This window comes from Ambystoma mexicanum, chromosome 6q, assembly GCF_040938575.1.
Source record: "Ambystoma mexicanum isolate Mex_15411 chromosome 6q, UKY_AmexF1_1, whole genome shotgun sequence".
NCBI lineage: Eukaryota > Metazoa > Chordata > Amphibia > Caudata > Ambystomatidae > Ambystoma > Ambystoma mexicanum.
Window position 1 is genome coordinate 349,354,101 of NC_090937.1, and position 15,851 is coordinate 349,369,951.

Below are 15,851 nucleotides of genomic sequence, written 5' to 3' on the forward strand. Positions count from 1 at the left end.
GAATATTTATCAGGAGCCCAGTGGTCTAGGGAGTACGCAAAAAAGAATAGAGGAGGGAGGAAAGAAGGACGTTCCAAGATATCTGCCTGGTAGGAGAGGAATAGCTAGAATCTTAAGGGAGATTAATGCGAGTTACTTTTTTTTTATGCTACAAGACTTTCTTTTCTGGGAGCAGGACAGTCTCTGGTGGTGAGTAAGGATCACCACAAGTGAAGGTGGCACACTGGAGGCGAGGAAGCTGGAATCTCCACCCCACCACCAGAGAGCACCATAACCAGGTGCCAGTGTTGCTCATTCGCTAAGAACAAGAGTGACCACAAGATACCAGCAGGATGGAACGAGTTACTTACCTGTGACACCTGTTCCCCAGCATGGATATTCCCTGTCAGGCTGGGAATCCCCTCTTCTTTAATATTAAAGCAGTTTAGCTTAGAAGTGCAATAAACTGCTTCGCACTCATATAGCCTATTGCTGTCACTTTGGGACAAACCGCCCCAACTAATGGCACTAGCCTCCTTAGCTCCATCCCTGGTGGCCATTTTCAGATTTGTAAGCACACGTAATGTGTGAGTAGCAACCAAAAAGAGACAGAGGGGTAGGAGTGAGGATTGCATGTGAATCCATAAAGGATACCCATGCTGGAGAACAGGAGTTCCAGGTAAGCAACTTGTTCCTTCTCCAACATGGGATCTTTCATGGATTCACACGCTCATGAATATGAATACACAGCAGTATATACATACAAAACCAATGGCAGGCACCATAGCGCTACCAAAGCAATGAACTCACCTCTGGAACAGTTGCCTCAAGCAAGCTGATTGCGAAGCACTGCCTGTCCAACACAAGACTCCTCCCTGGAATCCCTGTCAACGCAGCACAATTTCATGAAGATGTGGTTAGACCTCCCCATTGCAGCCTTGCAGATGTCGAGCAAGGGAATACCAGACAAACGCTGTAGTAGTGGCCACAGCCCTGGTGGAATGTGCTTTAGGTCCACCTGGTAGCGGTCTGTTTGTGAGCCGATGACAATGCAAAATGCAGCCTGATACCATATGGAAATGGAAGCCTTCTATGAGGCCTTCCCTGTAACAAGTGCAAATGTTACAAAAAGTTGAGAAGTGTTGGGAAAATTCTTTCTGCGTTCGATATAGAACTTCAACGTATGGGTAACGTCCACTGAAAGCAAAGCTCTCTGCCGGTGGGAGAGCCAAAGAACACTGGTAGGTCTAGAGGTTTGTTGAGATGAAAAGATGCCGGTACCTTAGGTATAAATGAGGCATGAGTGCACAGCACCACCCTGGATTGATGGAACGTTAAATATGATGGTTTGCAGGAGAGAGCCTGTAGCTCTCCGACACACGGCAGACGAAATGGCCACTAGAAAAGCAGTCTTCCATAAGAAGAACTTCAGAGCACCCAGTGCAGCGGCTCAATGAGCAGGTTCATTAATTTGGACCACGCTCAGCTCCCAAGCTGGAGAAGGAGCCTTTATTGGAGGGAAAACTCGAAAAAGGCCCTTGAGGAATTCTTTAACCAGTCAATGAGACCAGCCAGAGAAAGCCTACCTATCGTGCAAGTGTAACGAGAGAACAGCCAGGTGGACGTTAATCGATGCGTGTGCCAAGACTGCCTTTGCTAAGGATAGCAGATATGGCAGAATCTGAGTAGGCTTCATTCAAAGAGTGTCAACCTGTTGCAAATTACACCATACAGTAAAACACTTCCCCTTGTGCTTGTCCCATTATGAGAGTGGATGGAGCCCTAGCCTTCGCCAGGATGGCATGGCATTCTAAAGGCAATGTGAAATGTCCAAACACTAGGGCTGCAGGAGCCAGTCGGTCAATTTGAGTGACGCTGGGCCATGGGGCAGCACTGATCCTCATTCTCTGGAGAGCAGGTCTGGAAGAGGAGACAGGTTGATGCAGGGTGCTAATAAACAGATGACAGTCAAGAGTACCCAATTTGGCGGGGCCACGCCAAAGCAATGAGGATCATTCTGCACCAGCACTGTTTCAGAGCTTTTATTACTCGTAGGAGGAGCAGGATTGGGGGAATGTGTAGACGAACCGACCCTCCCATGGAATGGAGAAGGCATCCCCAAACTCCTCGCCTAAAGGTACCTTCTAGGAAATAGGTAGCACTTAGAGTTGGCCGCTGTGGTGAATAGGTCCATCTAGGGACAGCCCCAGGTCTAGAAAAGACAAAGAACCTGGTCTTGATGTAGTACCCATTCATGGCAGGATTGCAGTTCCCTGCTGAAGGAATCCACAATGGTGTTGTGGTTCCCGACCAGGTAAAACAGAATTAGAAAAATATTGTGCAAGATTGCCAGACACTAAAGCAACAGAATACAGAGTCAAGCCTGGAAGGAGGCTCAAGACCGTCTGGTCTTGGTCACTCTTCTGAGTGCCGTTTATGTCGAATTACCACCAGTGTATTAGAGACTATCATCACGGTTGAAACTTTACAAACCAGGAGAAGGGAGTCATTTTCCTGGCCCTTCATTTGTAACTATTATATAGTTCTTTTTTCCACGATTGTGGCACACTATTTTAGTAGGAGGGAGTCATCCTCCTGACCTTTCTTTCTTAGTTATTTCTTTCATTTAGTGGTAGGGACAGAAGATGATTTTTCAGACAGTACGGTTATTTTGGTTAGACATTCATCCTGACGCCGAGAACCTAGTTATCTTTATGTTGGGTAGGGATTTCCCTTTAGAGTCAGGGACAGGTGGGTATTGATTTTGTTATTTAAAATAAAAAAGTCTATAGCCAAAAAGCCACATTGGTGCCTGACTCCTGATTCGGACATACCACATTCTGGAAAAACAAGGTGTTAAATATATTGCAGTACCACAGAAAATCAAGCCTACAGGAGATAATTCCAACAGCCCAATCCTGAAAGGAAACAAATCTGAGAAGTAGTATATGCTTGAAAAGTATAAGGATACTTTCTCAATCAACATTACAGTTTATCCCTTGGGGTGCAGCATTCCTATTGATATTTATCCTTTCACATTTCAGCAAATATGGCACAATACTTGCAGAACAGAGAAGAGGACAGTGTTGCCCTTTTTGCTCCACGTGGTTTAGATAACCCCTTTAAAAACAGAATCAACAAAACAGAAACACTTTCTCAAAAATTTAGCAAGTTAGAAAGATTATGCAAGAAGGAAATAAACAAATACTGGGAACAAGTATCCCTTAAAAATTATCTCAAACAATATTATTCCTAGAGGCCTCAGAATACTTATTTTTCCAGACCTCACACACCAAGATGACCAAGACCTGGCAGCAGATTGGGAAGCGAATGTCACTGTTAGTTCAGAGAACATGATGAAGATTCTATTTACACATGCGGAACATGAACATGCCAGGGTAACTGTAGAAATTGATAAACTCAAAATAGAAATCTCGGAAATGAAAAACCCATTGGCTACTAAGGAAACGAACTATGAAAAGATGCACAATATTTTAGGAGAATATCAGGACGACATCAAATTACGCACATTTTGTAAATTCTATCGAGATGAGAAAGACTATCTTCACGACAGAGTTTATACTTTTCAACCCAAATATGATTGAGATCAATCACTAATTAAAACTCCCACAGTGACACCAGTCACTTCAGACGCAGATTCAGAATCCGAACCAGGAAATTCTAGTGCTGTAGATTTAGAACAAGAATCTACCCTCGAGTCCGCATGCCATTTTAGAAGGTTTCCTAGCAGAAATCAAAAGGTACGAAAAGGGCACCCAACCAAGTTACAACCCCAGCAATAAACATGTTAGTTTCCAAAGGATTTCCCCTTTAGGGCCAAAAACCTCAATGACTCTGACCACCTCAGAGGAAGAAGAGGAAGAGGAGCAAGGAAGAGGGAACATCGACGATACAAGCAAAAGATTCACGAGATCCTGTCTCAAACATCCCAAGAGCAAACCAATACTCAAAACTTAGCTATTAACCTACCTGACAAACAACTTTCCAAACAACAAATGGCTGTTCTTAACTATGGCCTCCCCTTTACACCAAGTGTGACATCCGACATGACTGAAGTACAAATTGATTTATATAAAATCACAAGGAAACTTATACTCAAAAAAATTCTTTCACAATAAATCCATCTTTTTCAAACCTTCAGAAAACTTAGCCCCTATTAGCACTAGAAGTATTCAAGAAATTGAAAACATTCATCTACTTGCTAATCTAGCAGGTGGAAATGGGCAAACTATCATATCCAAAGAGAACTAGGAGTACATCAACGGAATATGGATATTATTGAACATAAAAACAGATCTAAATTTCTGCCACCACTAACTGGTGACAATGCTATTGAAATCTTTTATAGATCACAAAGTAAATTCATAAACACATTGATGGCCAACATAGAGGATACAATAGTAAGAAAAACAACCTGACCAAATTGGAACGCCTAGCACTCAAGGATCTGTCAGAAGACAGTTCCCTTGTTACCAAGGAGGCTGATAAGGGTGGTAATATTGTAATTTTGAATACATCAGTCTATATCAACATGGCACAGGAACACCTTTCCACACCAGAGTGCTATCAAAAATTAGCTAGCAATCCAACTGTCCACACTGTCAAAGAATTAGGAACACTGATACAATACTGGTATAACCAAGGTCTTCTGACCGATGATGAAAAAGCTTTTCTCATTAATTCTAGACCATTGATGCCTACTTTATATTTTTTGCCTAAGGTGCATAAACCCTTTACACACTTACCAACGGTAAGACCTAGCATGAGTGGACAAGGCGGGGCCACGGAAAGCCTAGCAGAATATATAGATTCAATCATCAAACACTTAGTACCAGAGATACCAGCTTACCTTAAGCATGCTACCCACACTTTACAAATCTTGAATGATCTCAACTGGCAACCACACTATTTTCTTGTTACTCTAGATGTTACTGCTCTCTACACATCTATTCAATACACTCTGGCTCTAGAAACAATTGATTATACCTTCAGGACATTCTCGGCTTCGCATGCTACGCATGTGCAAATGCTCAAGAGCTTCCTGCAACACAATCAGTTTATCTTCAATGTTAATTACTATTCACAAACCAAAGGCATTGCTATCGGGGCCAAGTATGCCACCCTCCTTAGCCAATCTTTTTATGGCTTATTTTGAAGACTACCATATTTTTCAAAATAATCAATTTCGTCAGCATATTACAATCTGGTAAAGATATATTGATGTTTTTGCAATTTGGTCAGGGCACCAAGCTCATTTTGACTCCTTCATGCAGTATTTGAATCAAAACAAATTTGGAACCCGCTTCACATGCCATATAGATGCCACAGAGATTATGTTCTTAGATTTACAAATCAATATTGTTGACAATACTATCCAGACTCGCACCTATCGGAAGGAAACTGCCGTTAATTCAATATTACATGCAGGGAATCCCGGCTGGCGTAACTTCTATCTGAATGTGTCAATCCCGTATTGGTTGTTGTTGGACGGCGGGATGCCCGCCTTTTTGTAAAGCAATAAAAATAATTTATCAAAAAATATTACATACAGGGAGCAGTCATAGACAAAGCGTCATAAATAATATCCCCAGAGGGGAACTTTTGAGATCAATGAGAAATTGTAGGGAGGATGAAATATTCTTGCAAGAATGTAAGTCGATTGGAACCAGATTTAAAGAAAGAGGGTATCCAAGTCAAATTGTCAATAAGGCATTAAAAGATATAAAACAAGTGGATATTTTCTCAAGATTGTGCTGTTCCAGATTTTGCACAAACACTGGCATCTTCTATTATTAGATCCAGACCTAGCTCAATATATTCCAGAGAAACCGAGTATTATCTTTACTAAAGCACCAACTCTGAGAAACCTACTTAGTCCCTCTTTTTTGAGATCTGGTCCCACTAGACAGCATAACTGGTTATCAGACAGTACCAAACATGTTGGTTTTCACAAATGTGGAACATGTAATTTTTGTCAGTTTGCGTCATCACCCACCAAGGTTTTTACTTGCCATGGCGGCTTACAAGTCAAGATTACTGATTTCATCAATTGCCGTTCTAAATACAATATCTATGGTATTCAATGTGTATGCAAGAAAATGTATATTGGCAGTCAGTATCATCCGTGAATTGCGAGTGAGGATCCGTGAACATTTTTCCAATCTCAATAGCCAGGATGCCAAACTTTTGCCTTACATTGGCAAACTCAACACCTATTGGACCATCGCAAGGACATTAAATTCATCGGGCTTAAACAAATTAAACATGCGAAAGGAGGTGATGGACAACTCACTTTACGTCAAGAAGAAGCACGTATGATTTGTAAATTACGGTGTTTGCAACTTGGTTTAAATCAGGAACATGAGCTGAATGTATTTTTATGATTATACCAACCTGTTATTCATGTGTTACAACAATCAATAAGTGTACTTGTTCTTGCTATACCTGTCTCACCTTAGGTATTAGAGCATTAACCTGTTATCAATATGATACTCTCAGTAACATATTGCTTTTTGGTTCCTTTCTGTTTTGTTTATGGTTTTAACAATACTCCACATACCTGGATATTCTTGCCAAACTAGTGTCTAAGTTCTAGGTGTTTTTGTCCCAAACAAGGATGTTTCAAGCTATCTAGCCAACAATTAGAGTGACCATCTGAGATGTCACTTGGATCCGTTCCTTCACCCTCACACAAGTTGATAACTTCTTTTCTTACACACCACTGAATTTTCTCTCATTGGATTGTCCGATCTCTTACTACACAGCGCCACCTTCCATTATCACATGCTTGCACACGGCTAGAAGATGCATATATCTGCTACCAATTAGCACAGAACACTCGCATTCAAAAGGTGCCTTACAACCATATGTTAATCTCCAGTCTAACTGGAGGTCCGTGGGTTGCTATGCAACACAATCCCATTTGGCGTGTTACGTAACCTTTAAATCACATTTCTGATCCTATATGTTTTCAAAACGAAATAACAGTAGAATGTTAAAATCACCTCAATTTTTGTAATATACATTCATTGGGCGAATTGTTTTAGAGTCCTAATGGTTAGTCATAACAATTAACTGGTAGGATTTTGTTCACCTATCATATCCAATAGTTTGTCTGGTCTCCCGTTACGCAACGTAACCTCGCATTTTTACATTATTGCATACAATAAAATACATACATATTAGCTGCCAATTAGCATATTTATATATCAGCCAGCTCTTACAACCATAATTGAATTTGCCAGCATAACTTAAGGTCCGTGGGTTGCTAAGCAACACTGTCACTCGACATGTCACGTGAACTTTTGAATCACATTTCAATTCTATTTGCTATTAGCATCGACAATACCGGAAGAATGTAAAATTCCCTTGCTCTTTGTAATGCCTGAGAAACTTAAATGTCAGTCACATTTATCAAACAGGATTCGCTTAACTATTACACTCAACTCGCTTGGCAACCAGCTATCCCGAGTGTTGCTATGCAACCCACTGTCACGTGATACGTCACATGACCAGAAGTATTTTATGCCTCCTCATTTCTAATAGGTTCACAGGAGCCAACGCCCCTTGTCCAGAAACCGGAGCATTACAAACTGCAACTAAGCAGAGCATCTCGTTTGCTCACAACTATGCGGTTTAATAGGTGAGCGCTGTCAGGTTTTTCTTTGCCTACATTTATTTTTAGTAAAATTAAAAAACAACTAGCCAAGACATGCTTTTGCCTAACACCGACTACAACAGCTATATTTGTACTTTAAATGCGAACGCACACTTAATTACATATATACATATATATATTGTTTTTTCCAGAAGATTGTCAAAACCGGCACAATCTATAATTAAATATATATTGCACCAGATACATCTGCAACAGTACTTACCTTCCCTTGTGCATTTAGGACCTTATCAGCACGATTAAATGGCACGTAAGCCAACTTTTGGATTTTAGGTTTTCCGAATTCAACAGAAATTTATCGAAGTAGTTCTAAAATTTTGCATTTACTTGAAATGCATTTTGGCAATATTTTCTACCCTTTTAGGTGTATAGAATCACTGTTCAAACTAGAAATATACCTCAAGCAAACGCTTCATATTTTTGAGTGGGACCATACCATAATCTACTGTTCTAACCGCCCGAATTTGTCAGGTTTATGTTTACTTTTACGTTTTACCTGCAGAGCTTTAGGGTGAAGGGACGTTTGCCAAGTGTCATCCTTTGAATACCATATAGTCTGACATAAAATTTGGTGTACAATTCTGGTACATATTAAATGTTTTATTTGTTATTCACTGGCATAGCACCTGCAATATGGAATGATCCAATTAGTCTTTTGACTATTTGTATTTAAATGTTGAGTCTTTAGTCCTCTGTTTTCAATATGGTTTCTAAATAGAATAACTAAAATCAGTTTTTTCTTTTCTCTCTTTCCCTTACCCCACCTTCTCCATACTGCCCTTTCTTGCTCTCTCTGAAACTGGATGTACTTCATTTTTCCATTATTTATATTTATGCTTCCTTTTTGTCGATTTTAAACAATTGATGTATTGACGTTGTCACCAACATTTATGTCTAGACTTCAGTAACCCAATCATTTACACGCCGTGAGGACGACCCCAGAGGGTTGAAACACGTTTTGGCGTTTTTCAGCTTTTCAGTAGTTTTATTGGTCGTTTCTTCCTAACATGATGTTCTTTTGCTTTCAAAAAATGGACTAACAATAATATGTGTTTTTGTTGAGATGCAATTCACGTTTTTAGACAAACTAAAATGGTGTCTGTGCAGTGCTCCTTCTTTCTATAATATGTTATTTTGAATATTGGTTGCAAAACCTGGCCATTATGAACACCTGAAGCATACAGTTGACTTACATAACTGATATTTTATAATTCAGGAGTCCGCGCAGTTAGTGAGGATACCCTTCACAGTTTTTCCAGTATGCTTGAAATTAAACAAGTCACTCGGACCAAATGCAAATTTTCCAACAGGTGCTTTTCCATGACAGTCACCTACCAAGCACTGGCGTTTAGCATATATGGGTTTACAAACTGGGACTTTTAGCTTCACATTTTTCCATATAGATTCCAGTGTGCAAAGATATGTTGACTAGAATGTCAGTCAGGAGTGGATAAAGATTCTGGTGACATCAAGTCAGTTAGCACCTCTGCAGGCACATTTTCCTTGCCATCACAGACTTCAGGCAAAAAAAGCATAGCGAAAAGATATCAATGCTCATAGGTTACAGTCAATGCGCAAGTCATGGAATGATAATACTAGGAACTATGTTTCTTCCACCACAACAGCAGCCTTCGAATGTAAATAGTGCAAAATGTGAACATGAAATTATCCATTAATTCAATGACTTCCAACTATGTAGGGCATGGAAAATATTGTTTTGAAATAACCATGCCAACCAGATCCATCTCTTGCTTTCCCTCAAGATGTACTCACAAATCATTCATCAGGCCCATAGGCAAACAATGGCAGTATGCATGACACTCCCGAGACTGTATCCAAACAAGAGGACGATCCCACAGCTGGGGAAAGGTGTGTCTTACCTGGTGAAGTAGTAGGTCACCACAGCCCCTGCGATCGTCATCTGTTGGCAAGCGAGGATGAATTCGCTGATCCAAATCAGCCCCACCACATGATACCACCACATGTACTGCAGCGGGCCAGCCACCTGGAACTCAACATAGCCCTGCTCGTTCCGCACGGGGTTGCCTGGTCAACAACAATCGAGAAAATAGTGAGCAAAAGAGAAAGCAAAATGTTGATGGGGCCAGCTAAGAAAAACTTTTCACAAGCCACACATTACAGTTTACCTTTCAAAGAAAATGACTCCCTTGACACTACAATGCAGTGCTCATTCTGAAAAGGCTGATATAGTTCCATCACAAACCAATAGGTGTCCAAAAACCAGAAGATGCTAAAGCAGACAAGTGTCCAGGTTTAAGACGTCAATCCAATAAATGAAAATTCAGCAAATCTCACTACTCTGAGAAACAAAAATGAACGGTGCAGCCTACAAAAGATTAGCAAAATAAACACAGCCATGAATCTAGGGAAGCAAGACAAAATCCCCAAAAACTTGAAGGACAAATCAGTGTATTCAAATTTCGGCTGCAAGCGCCAAGAAATCAGTATACTGTAATTGCCGCAGCCTGCATGGAGTTTGGGACACTAAGAGACAGACCTTCAGTTAAAAGTAATTTATCCCAACAAGGTCCTTTCTCATCACTCCATTTGTTATTTTGAAGGCCAATGTTATATTATAAAGCTTTTCTACTGTGCCGAACACCATTGTAGTGGTCTTATGGCGCCAGACCCTTTTCATTGGTGCATTGTGATACTCCAGGCTACCCAGAACAGAACAGTCTGCAGAGGTAGAAGACAGGGAAAATGGCAGAAGGAACATGTTACTTACCTGTAACTATTGTTCTCCAGCATGGGTCTGGCATGGATTCACATGCTCAAGAATATTCCCAGTCATCAGGCTGGGAATCCTCAGAAAAAGAAAAACAGTTTCACTTTCACTTATAAACTGTATTTCGCCTCAAAACCGATCACTGTCCTCTGGGTCATACTACCCCCATCCAATGACAGTCCTCTTCCTAAGCGCCTCCTCGGGCAGCCATCTTCAGACTTGGTAAGCACGTAAAGTGGCAGTGTGACCAAGAAAAGAGGGGTTGGAGGGAGGGTTTGCATGCACTTCCATGCCAGACCCATGCTGGAGAACAATAGTTACAGGTAAGTAACTTGTTCCATCTCCAGCATGGGGTCTGGTATGGATTCCCATGCTCATGAATAACTAATACATAGCAGTACAACATTACACAACCACAGGTGGTGGCAAGGCTCAACAAAAGCAAATAAACTCTTACCTCTGGGACAGACTCACCTCAGGCGAACAGGTTGCGTAGCACTGTTTAGACTGTGGACTCCTCTCTGGAATCCCTGTTGACGCAGTAGAATCTCGTGAAGGTGTGCATGGACCTCCACATAGCTGCCCTTCAGATGTCTAGGAGGGGAAAACCAAACCGGAACGCCGTCGTCGCAGCCATCGCTCTAGTGGAGTGGGCTCTCGGACGCCCGGGCAGCGGTCGGTTCGCCAACCAAAGACAGTGCATGATGCAGCATGAGAGTCACCTTGAGATGGAAGTCGTGGACAAGGCCTTCCCATGGTTCACAAGACCAAGCAGCGTCCAGCGAGTGCAAGGCCATTTAAGCCGGTGACAAAGTCTTCGGGAAATGTAACAGGTAACACCAATGGCTCTTTGAGGTGGAAGTCCGACGGAACCTTTGGCATATAAGAAGGGTGCGTCCACAGTACCACCCTCGATTTGTGGAAAATCAGGTATGGGCGTTTGCAGGACAGGGCCTGGATCTCACCTGCCCTTCTGGCAGAGGTGATGGCCACAAGGAAAGCTATTTTCCACAAGAGGAACTTGAGGGGCCTGATGCATAGGGTTGAAAGGGTCCCCCCCCCCCCCATGAGCCTCGTCAGCACCACGCAGAGTTACCATGGTGCTTTTTGCACAGGACCGTGCTCCTACTTGCGCCTAACATGTATCACCTTGTAAATTTACTGCATAAAATCTGTATTCTAGTGTAAATTAGTGTATAGTCTGTACACTACTTTTTGTAATTTTATTCTTTTATTCACGTGTAACCTGTCAATATCAAGGCTGTATTGTATGTAATTTTTCCTGCATTCCTGTTTACTTGTAAATCTCATCATGTATACACGGCAGCCTTCGCCAACCTGCATGGCTTGTTATCTGTAACCATGTACATTTAAGAAATGCGCCCAGATGCCTTTGGGCCAGGTGCGCAATACAAATAAATAAACTAAACCATGCCGGGGCAGGAGCCTTCACCAGCGGAAAGATTGAAAAAGTCCTTTGAGGAACTCCTTGATGAGTCGATGAGACCAAAGTGACGATCTTCCTAGAGACCTGGCGTAGCGGGAGGTAACCGCCAGATGAACCTTGATAGAACCGTGTGCCATACTGGCCTTGGCCAAGGAGAGCAGGTATGGGAGAACCTGCAGGGCCGTGACTCTCAAATTGGGTAATCTTCTGCGACTGATTCCATGTAGAAAAGCGATTTGACTTGTGACCATAGCACTTCAAAGTCGACGACGCCCTGAGGAATTTTCTGCAGCCCGCAGGCAACTCGTATACACCAAACTCTAGGACTGCAGGAGCCATGCCGTCAGGTTCAGCAGCCCTGGGTTGTGATGCAGGATAACACATCTATTCTCTGGTGAGCAGATCTGGAACTACCTGCAGCTTGACCGGGGGTGACACCAACAGACTGAGAAGGCCAGGATACCAAATCTGCTGCAGCCACGTTGGGGCGATTAGTATCCTCCTCCATTGGCACAGTTTGAGTGTATTGATGACTTGTAGCAGGAGGCAACGGGGGAAACACGTACAGAAACAGACCTCCAAACGGGAAGGATAACACGTCCCGCACTGCTCCTTGGTTGGTGGAACCTGCTGGCAAACTTCTGGCATTTGGAATTTGCTGCTGTCGTAAACAGGTCTATCTGGGGCCTGCCCCACTTGACGAAGATGCGGCCCACCTGGTCCTGCCAAAGTCCCCACTCATGGCAGGACTGCAACTCCCTGCTGAGGGGTTCCGCGGTGGTCTTCTCGACTCTCGCTAGATGAAGAGGAAAGAGAAACATCTCTTGACCGACGGCCCAGCGCCACAAGTCCTCCGCTTCCTTGGAGAGCACTGGGGATCGTGTGCCCCCGTTTCCTAATGGTGGTGGTGTTGTATGTGAAGTTTTGTCTTATCCCAGCGTCTCCATGCCCCACGGCCAGTGTTCCGTGGTTTACAAATAAATTAAATAAATAGTGCCTTACAAGTACTGTGATAGGTTCTTTCTTTCTTGAAATTGCTCACTCTACCCTCTCTCTTTACTACTCTTTCTTCTGGCCTGCTCGGTCTCACTCCTCCTATGAATAGACCTACAATGTTTTACTCCTCCTAGATAGTGCCTCTCCACTTTGATGCTCCCCTCTCCTCTACGCTACCCCTAAACTGCTATTCAACAAACTTTGTTCAACCAGTAACATTTGATTCCCAGACACTCCTTACACTACCTTATATGCACACTTGCCACACAAAAATGCATCAATACCTCACCTGCTCCACAAATGTTCTCCACAAGTCGCTGCTCCCTCCTGCTGGTCTGTTGATCACTCTGCACCTCAGACCTCATCCGTAAAACCCACACTTCCTGCTTCCTGTCCTGAGCTTAAATCTCCCCTGTGAGGATTGGTCACTTTGTCCTGGTGAAACGGGCTCAGCTTTCCTGGTTGGGGCAACTAAACAATGTTGGGATGGGGTGAGTAAGTGAAGGGGGGCCAAGCCCCACCGACTTTCTCCATGCCGGCTTGCTGCGTCCCGAGGATGTTGACCAGGACGCTGAGTGTTCATGTAAACAGGTCTGCTTTTCTCCTTCACCTGATGGTGTAGGGGGTCAGTCTGTTCCATTGCTTCCTGCCGGTGCTGCGTAGGTCATCGGTCCACTGTACAAGACGTTGCCTTCTCTCTGCTGCTCTATTTCTCGCTTTGTTCCAGATCAGTGGCACTAGGTGTGCAGGGGCGCTGCTCTCCTTGTCTTTGGGGTGATCATCTGGTGCAGTGCAGCCCGTGAGAGAGTGAGTGTAGCCATCCCACCGCCAGCAGAGGGGGTTGCTGTTCCCTCTTCACAAGGACACATTATTGGCCTGATCACGTTCCCCAGCCTGAACTGCAGTTACCCCTACATGTTAAGAGGGCAGCAGAGTAGTCTTTGATTCAGCAACAAAGTAGTATGCTTACAAGTCTAAATTTGCAGGCCTACTTTGGGTGAACAGAGTGCTGCTAACATGTAAGGCTTATTTATATTTCCGTTTGTGGAGTGCTGCATGTCACCTCCTGGCTGCTTCACAGCGCTTGTCCACCTTATAAAAAGCAACGTGACATTAATGTGAAACGACATAACTAGAGCTGGCATAATATCACATGAAATAATAAGACTTATCATAACATGTTAGTATAATAAAACCAGCATTTTTTCCCAACATAATGGAAGGGGGAATTGTTTTTAGTGAATACATTAACTAATAAAAGCAAACAGGAAATGAGCAAAATGCCCAAGAAAAAGGGGAATTTTAGGAAGGCAATAAAACACAAAAGGTGGCACAGGTGCAGTGAGGGAGGGAGGTGGAAGTCTTCCAGAAATGTGTACGGTGAAGAAGACTGGGAACCCCAATGAAAGCAAAAATAACAAGCACAATCTGGTTAATAATATTGGGGAAAAATTGTTCTTGGAAACAAAACTAGCACATCTCAACAAACCAACATTGCATAACATGTCACAGCACACAATGTGGTGAAGATGACTGTATGGTGCCCAAATTTTGGCAAGGACCAGACATTCCAATTGGCCAGCATATTTCACATAGACTTGTTTTCATGGCACTCCATAAATGCATGCATGGCGTAGCCTGAAATAACCCTATTAGTTAGTTATGGCAACGATGGGCCTCATTCAAGTATGGGCACAATGGTAAAATTAAGTGGTATTTGAAATACTTGCCAGGTTTTAAAATTCAACAAATTATATGTTGGAATTGCATGGGGTATTTACAATATGGGGTATTTACAATATGGGGTATATAGAGAGTACTGTGCTACCAGAACCTTACCACCCCCTGCACCCGGTTCCCTGTGAAATAACAGTCCATATACTTGCAAACTTAACATTTAAAAATGTTTGCTGGTATTTTAATAACAGGAAGTAGTTAAAATATTACTTGTTTTTACTGCTCCCAACATTATCGTGGTATTTATTGAGCAGCGACCTAGTGCCAGGAAGCAACAGAGCGCTTTTCAATTATAGGGGGATGAACACAGCAAGGGAAGCAGAGAAAAGAAAGGAGCAGGGAGCCAAAATGTGTGGGAGTGCAATTGGCAGCAAGAGTGGGGGCAGGGAGTGGGGAGCAGATCACTGAGTCTCAGGTAGGGTGCAGCATGCAGGGTGTGTGGCCCTAAGTGTTATGGAAGAGCCATTCCTCAAAGAGGAAGGTCTTGAGCTCTTTTCTGGACTGTAGAAGTGATGGGGCAAGTCGGATATTGGCGGGGAGGAGGTTCCAAAGTCTTTGAGCGTAGACAGATGAGGCCCGTCTTCTGGTTCTTTCCTTCCTTCACTGATGCAATTCAAGTCTGCACATTTCCTTGCTTCTGGTGGATTGCAGGCCTCCGGAGATGCTGAGTTTCCCCAGAAAGGTAGCTTGGGGACTTCAGGATGACAGCCTTGTAGAAGATGCAACAGGATTTGAAGATGATACAGGCTTGCGGAGGGAGCCAGTACAGTTCGTTGAGGGTTGGGGTGATGTGGTCGAATTTGCGGAGTCCTTTAATGTGGTTTGCTGCAGCATGGAGGACACATTTCAGGGGTGCGAAGGTACTCGCTGGAAGGCCTACCAAAAGGGCATTGCCACGATCAAGATCGAAGAGGACCAAGGCTTGGACAGCGGATCTGAAGTGGTTTTCTGGGATAAAGGACTTGATTTTCTGCAGGAGAAAAAGTTGGTGCCAGGCCCTTTTTGTCTTCCTTGCTAAGTGTGGTTTGAACGTGAGGCATCTGGCGATGTTGAATCCCTAGGCACTGAGGGCCGGCTGTGGTGTGAATCGCTTGAGGTTCATAGCAGAGATCCACATCTGGATCCACATCTGGATATCAGGGTATTCTGTATTGTTGGTCAGCAGTAGGAATTCAGTCGTGGAGGGGTTGAACTTCAGGTAAGCACTGGACATCCAGGACTGTATCAATGTGAGGCAGGCCTTGAGC

General features: G+C 43.2%; 1 protein-coding gene across 2 annotated transcripts in view; it reads right to left on the minus strand.

Moving 5' to 3' along the window:
- The window catches only part of SLC44A1 (solute carrier family 44 member 1), an 889,643-nt gene that overhangs the window by 77,193 nt on the left and 796,599 nt on the right, over positions 1–15,851 (minus strand). For both annotated transcript variants that reach the window (XM_069630839.1, XM_069630838.1), the window contains exon 10: positions 9,556–9,721. In XM_069630839.1, the coding sequence (XP_069486940.1) occupies positions 9,556–9,721 (166 nt within the window). The remainder of the gene's footprint in view (positions 1–9,555; positions 9,722–15,851) is intronic.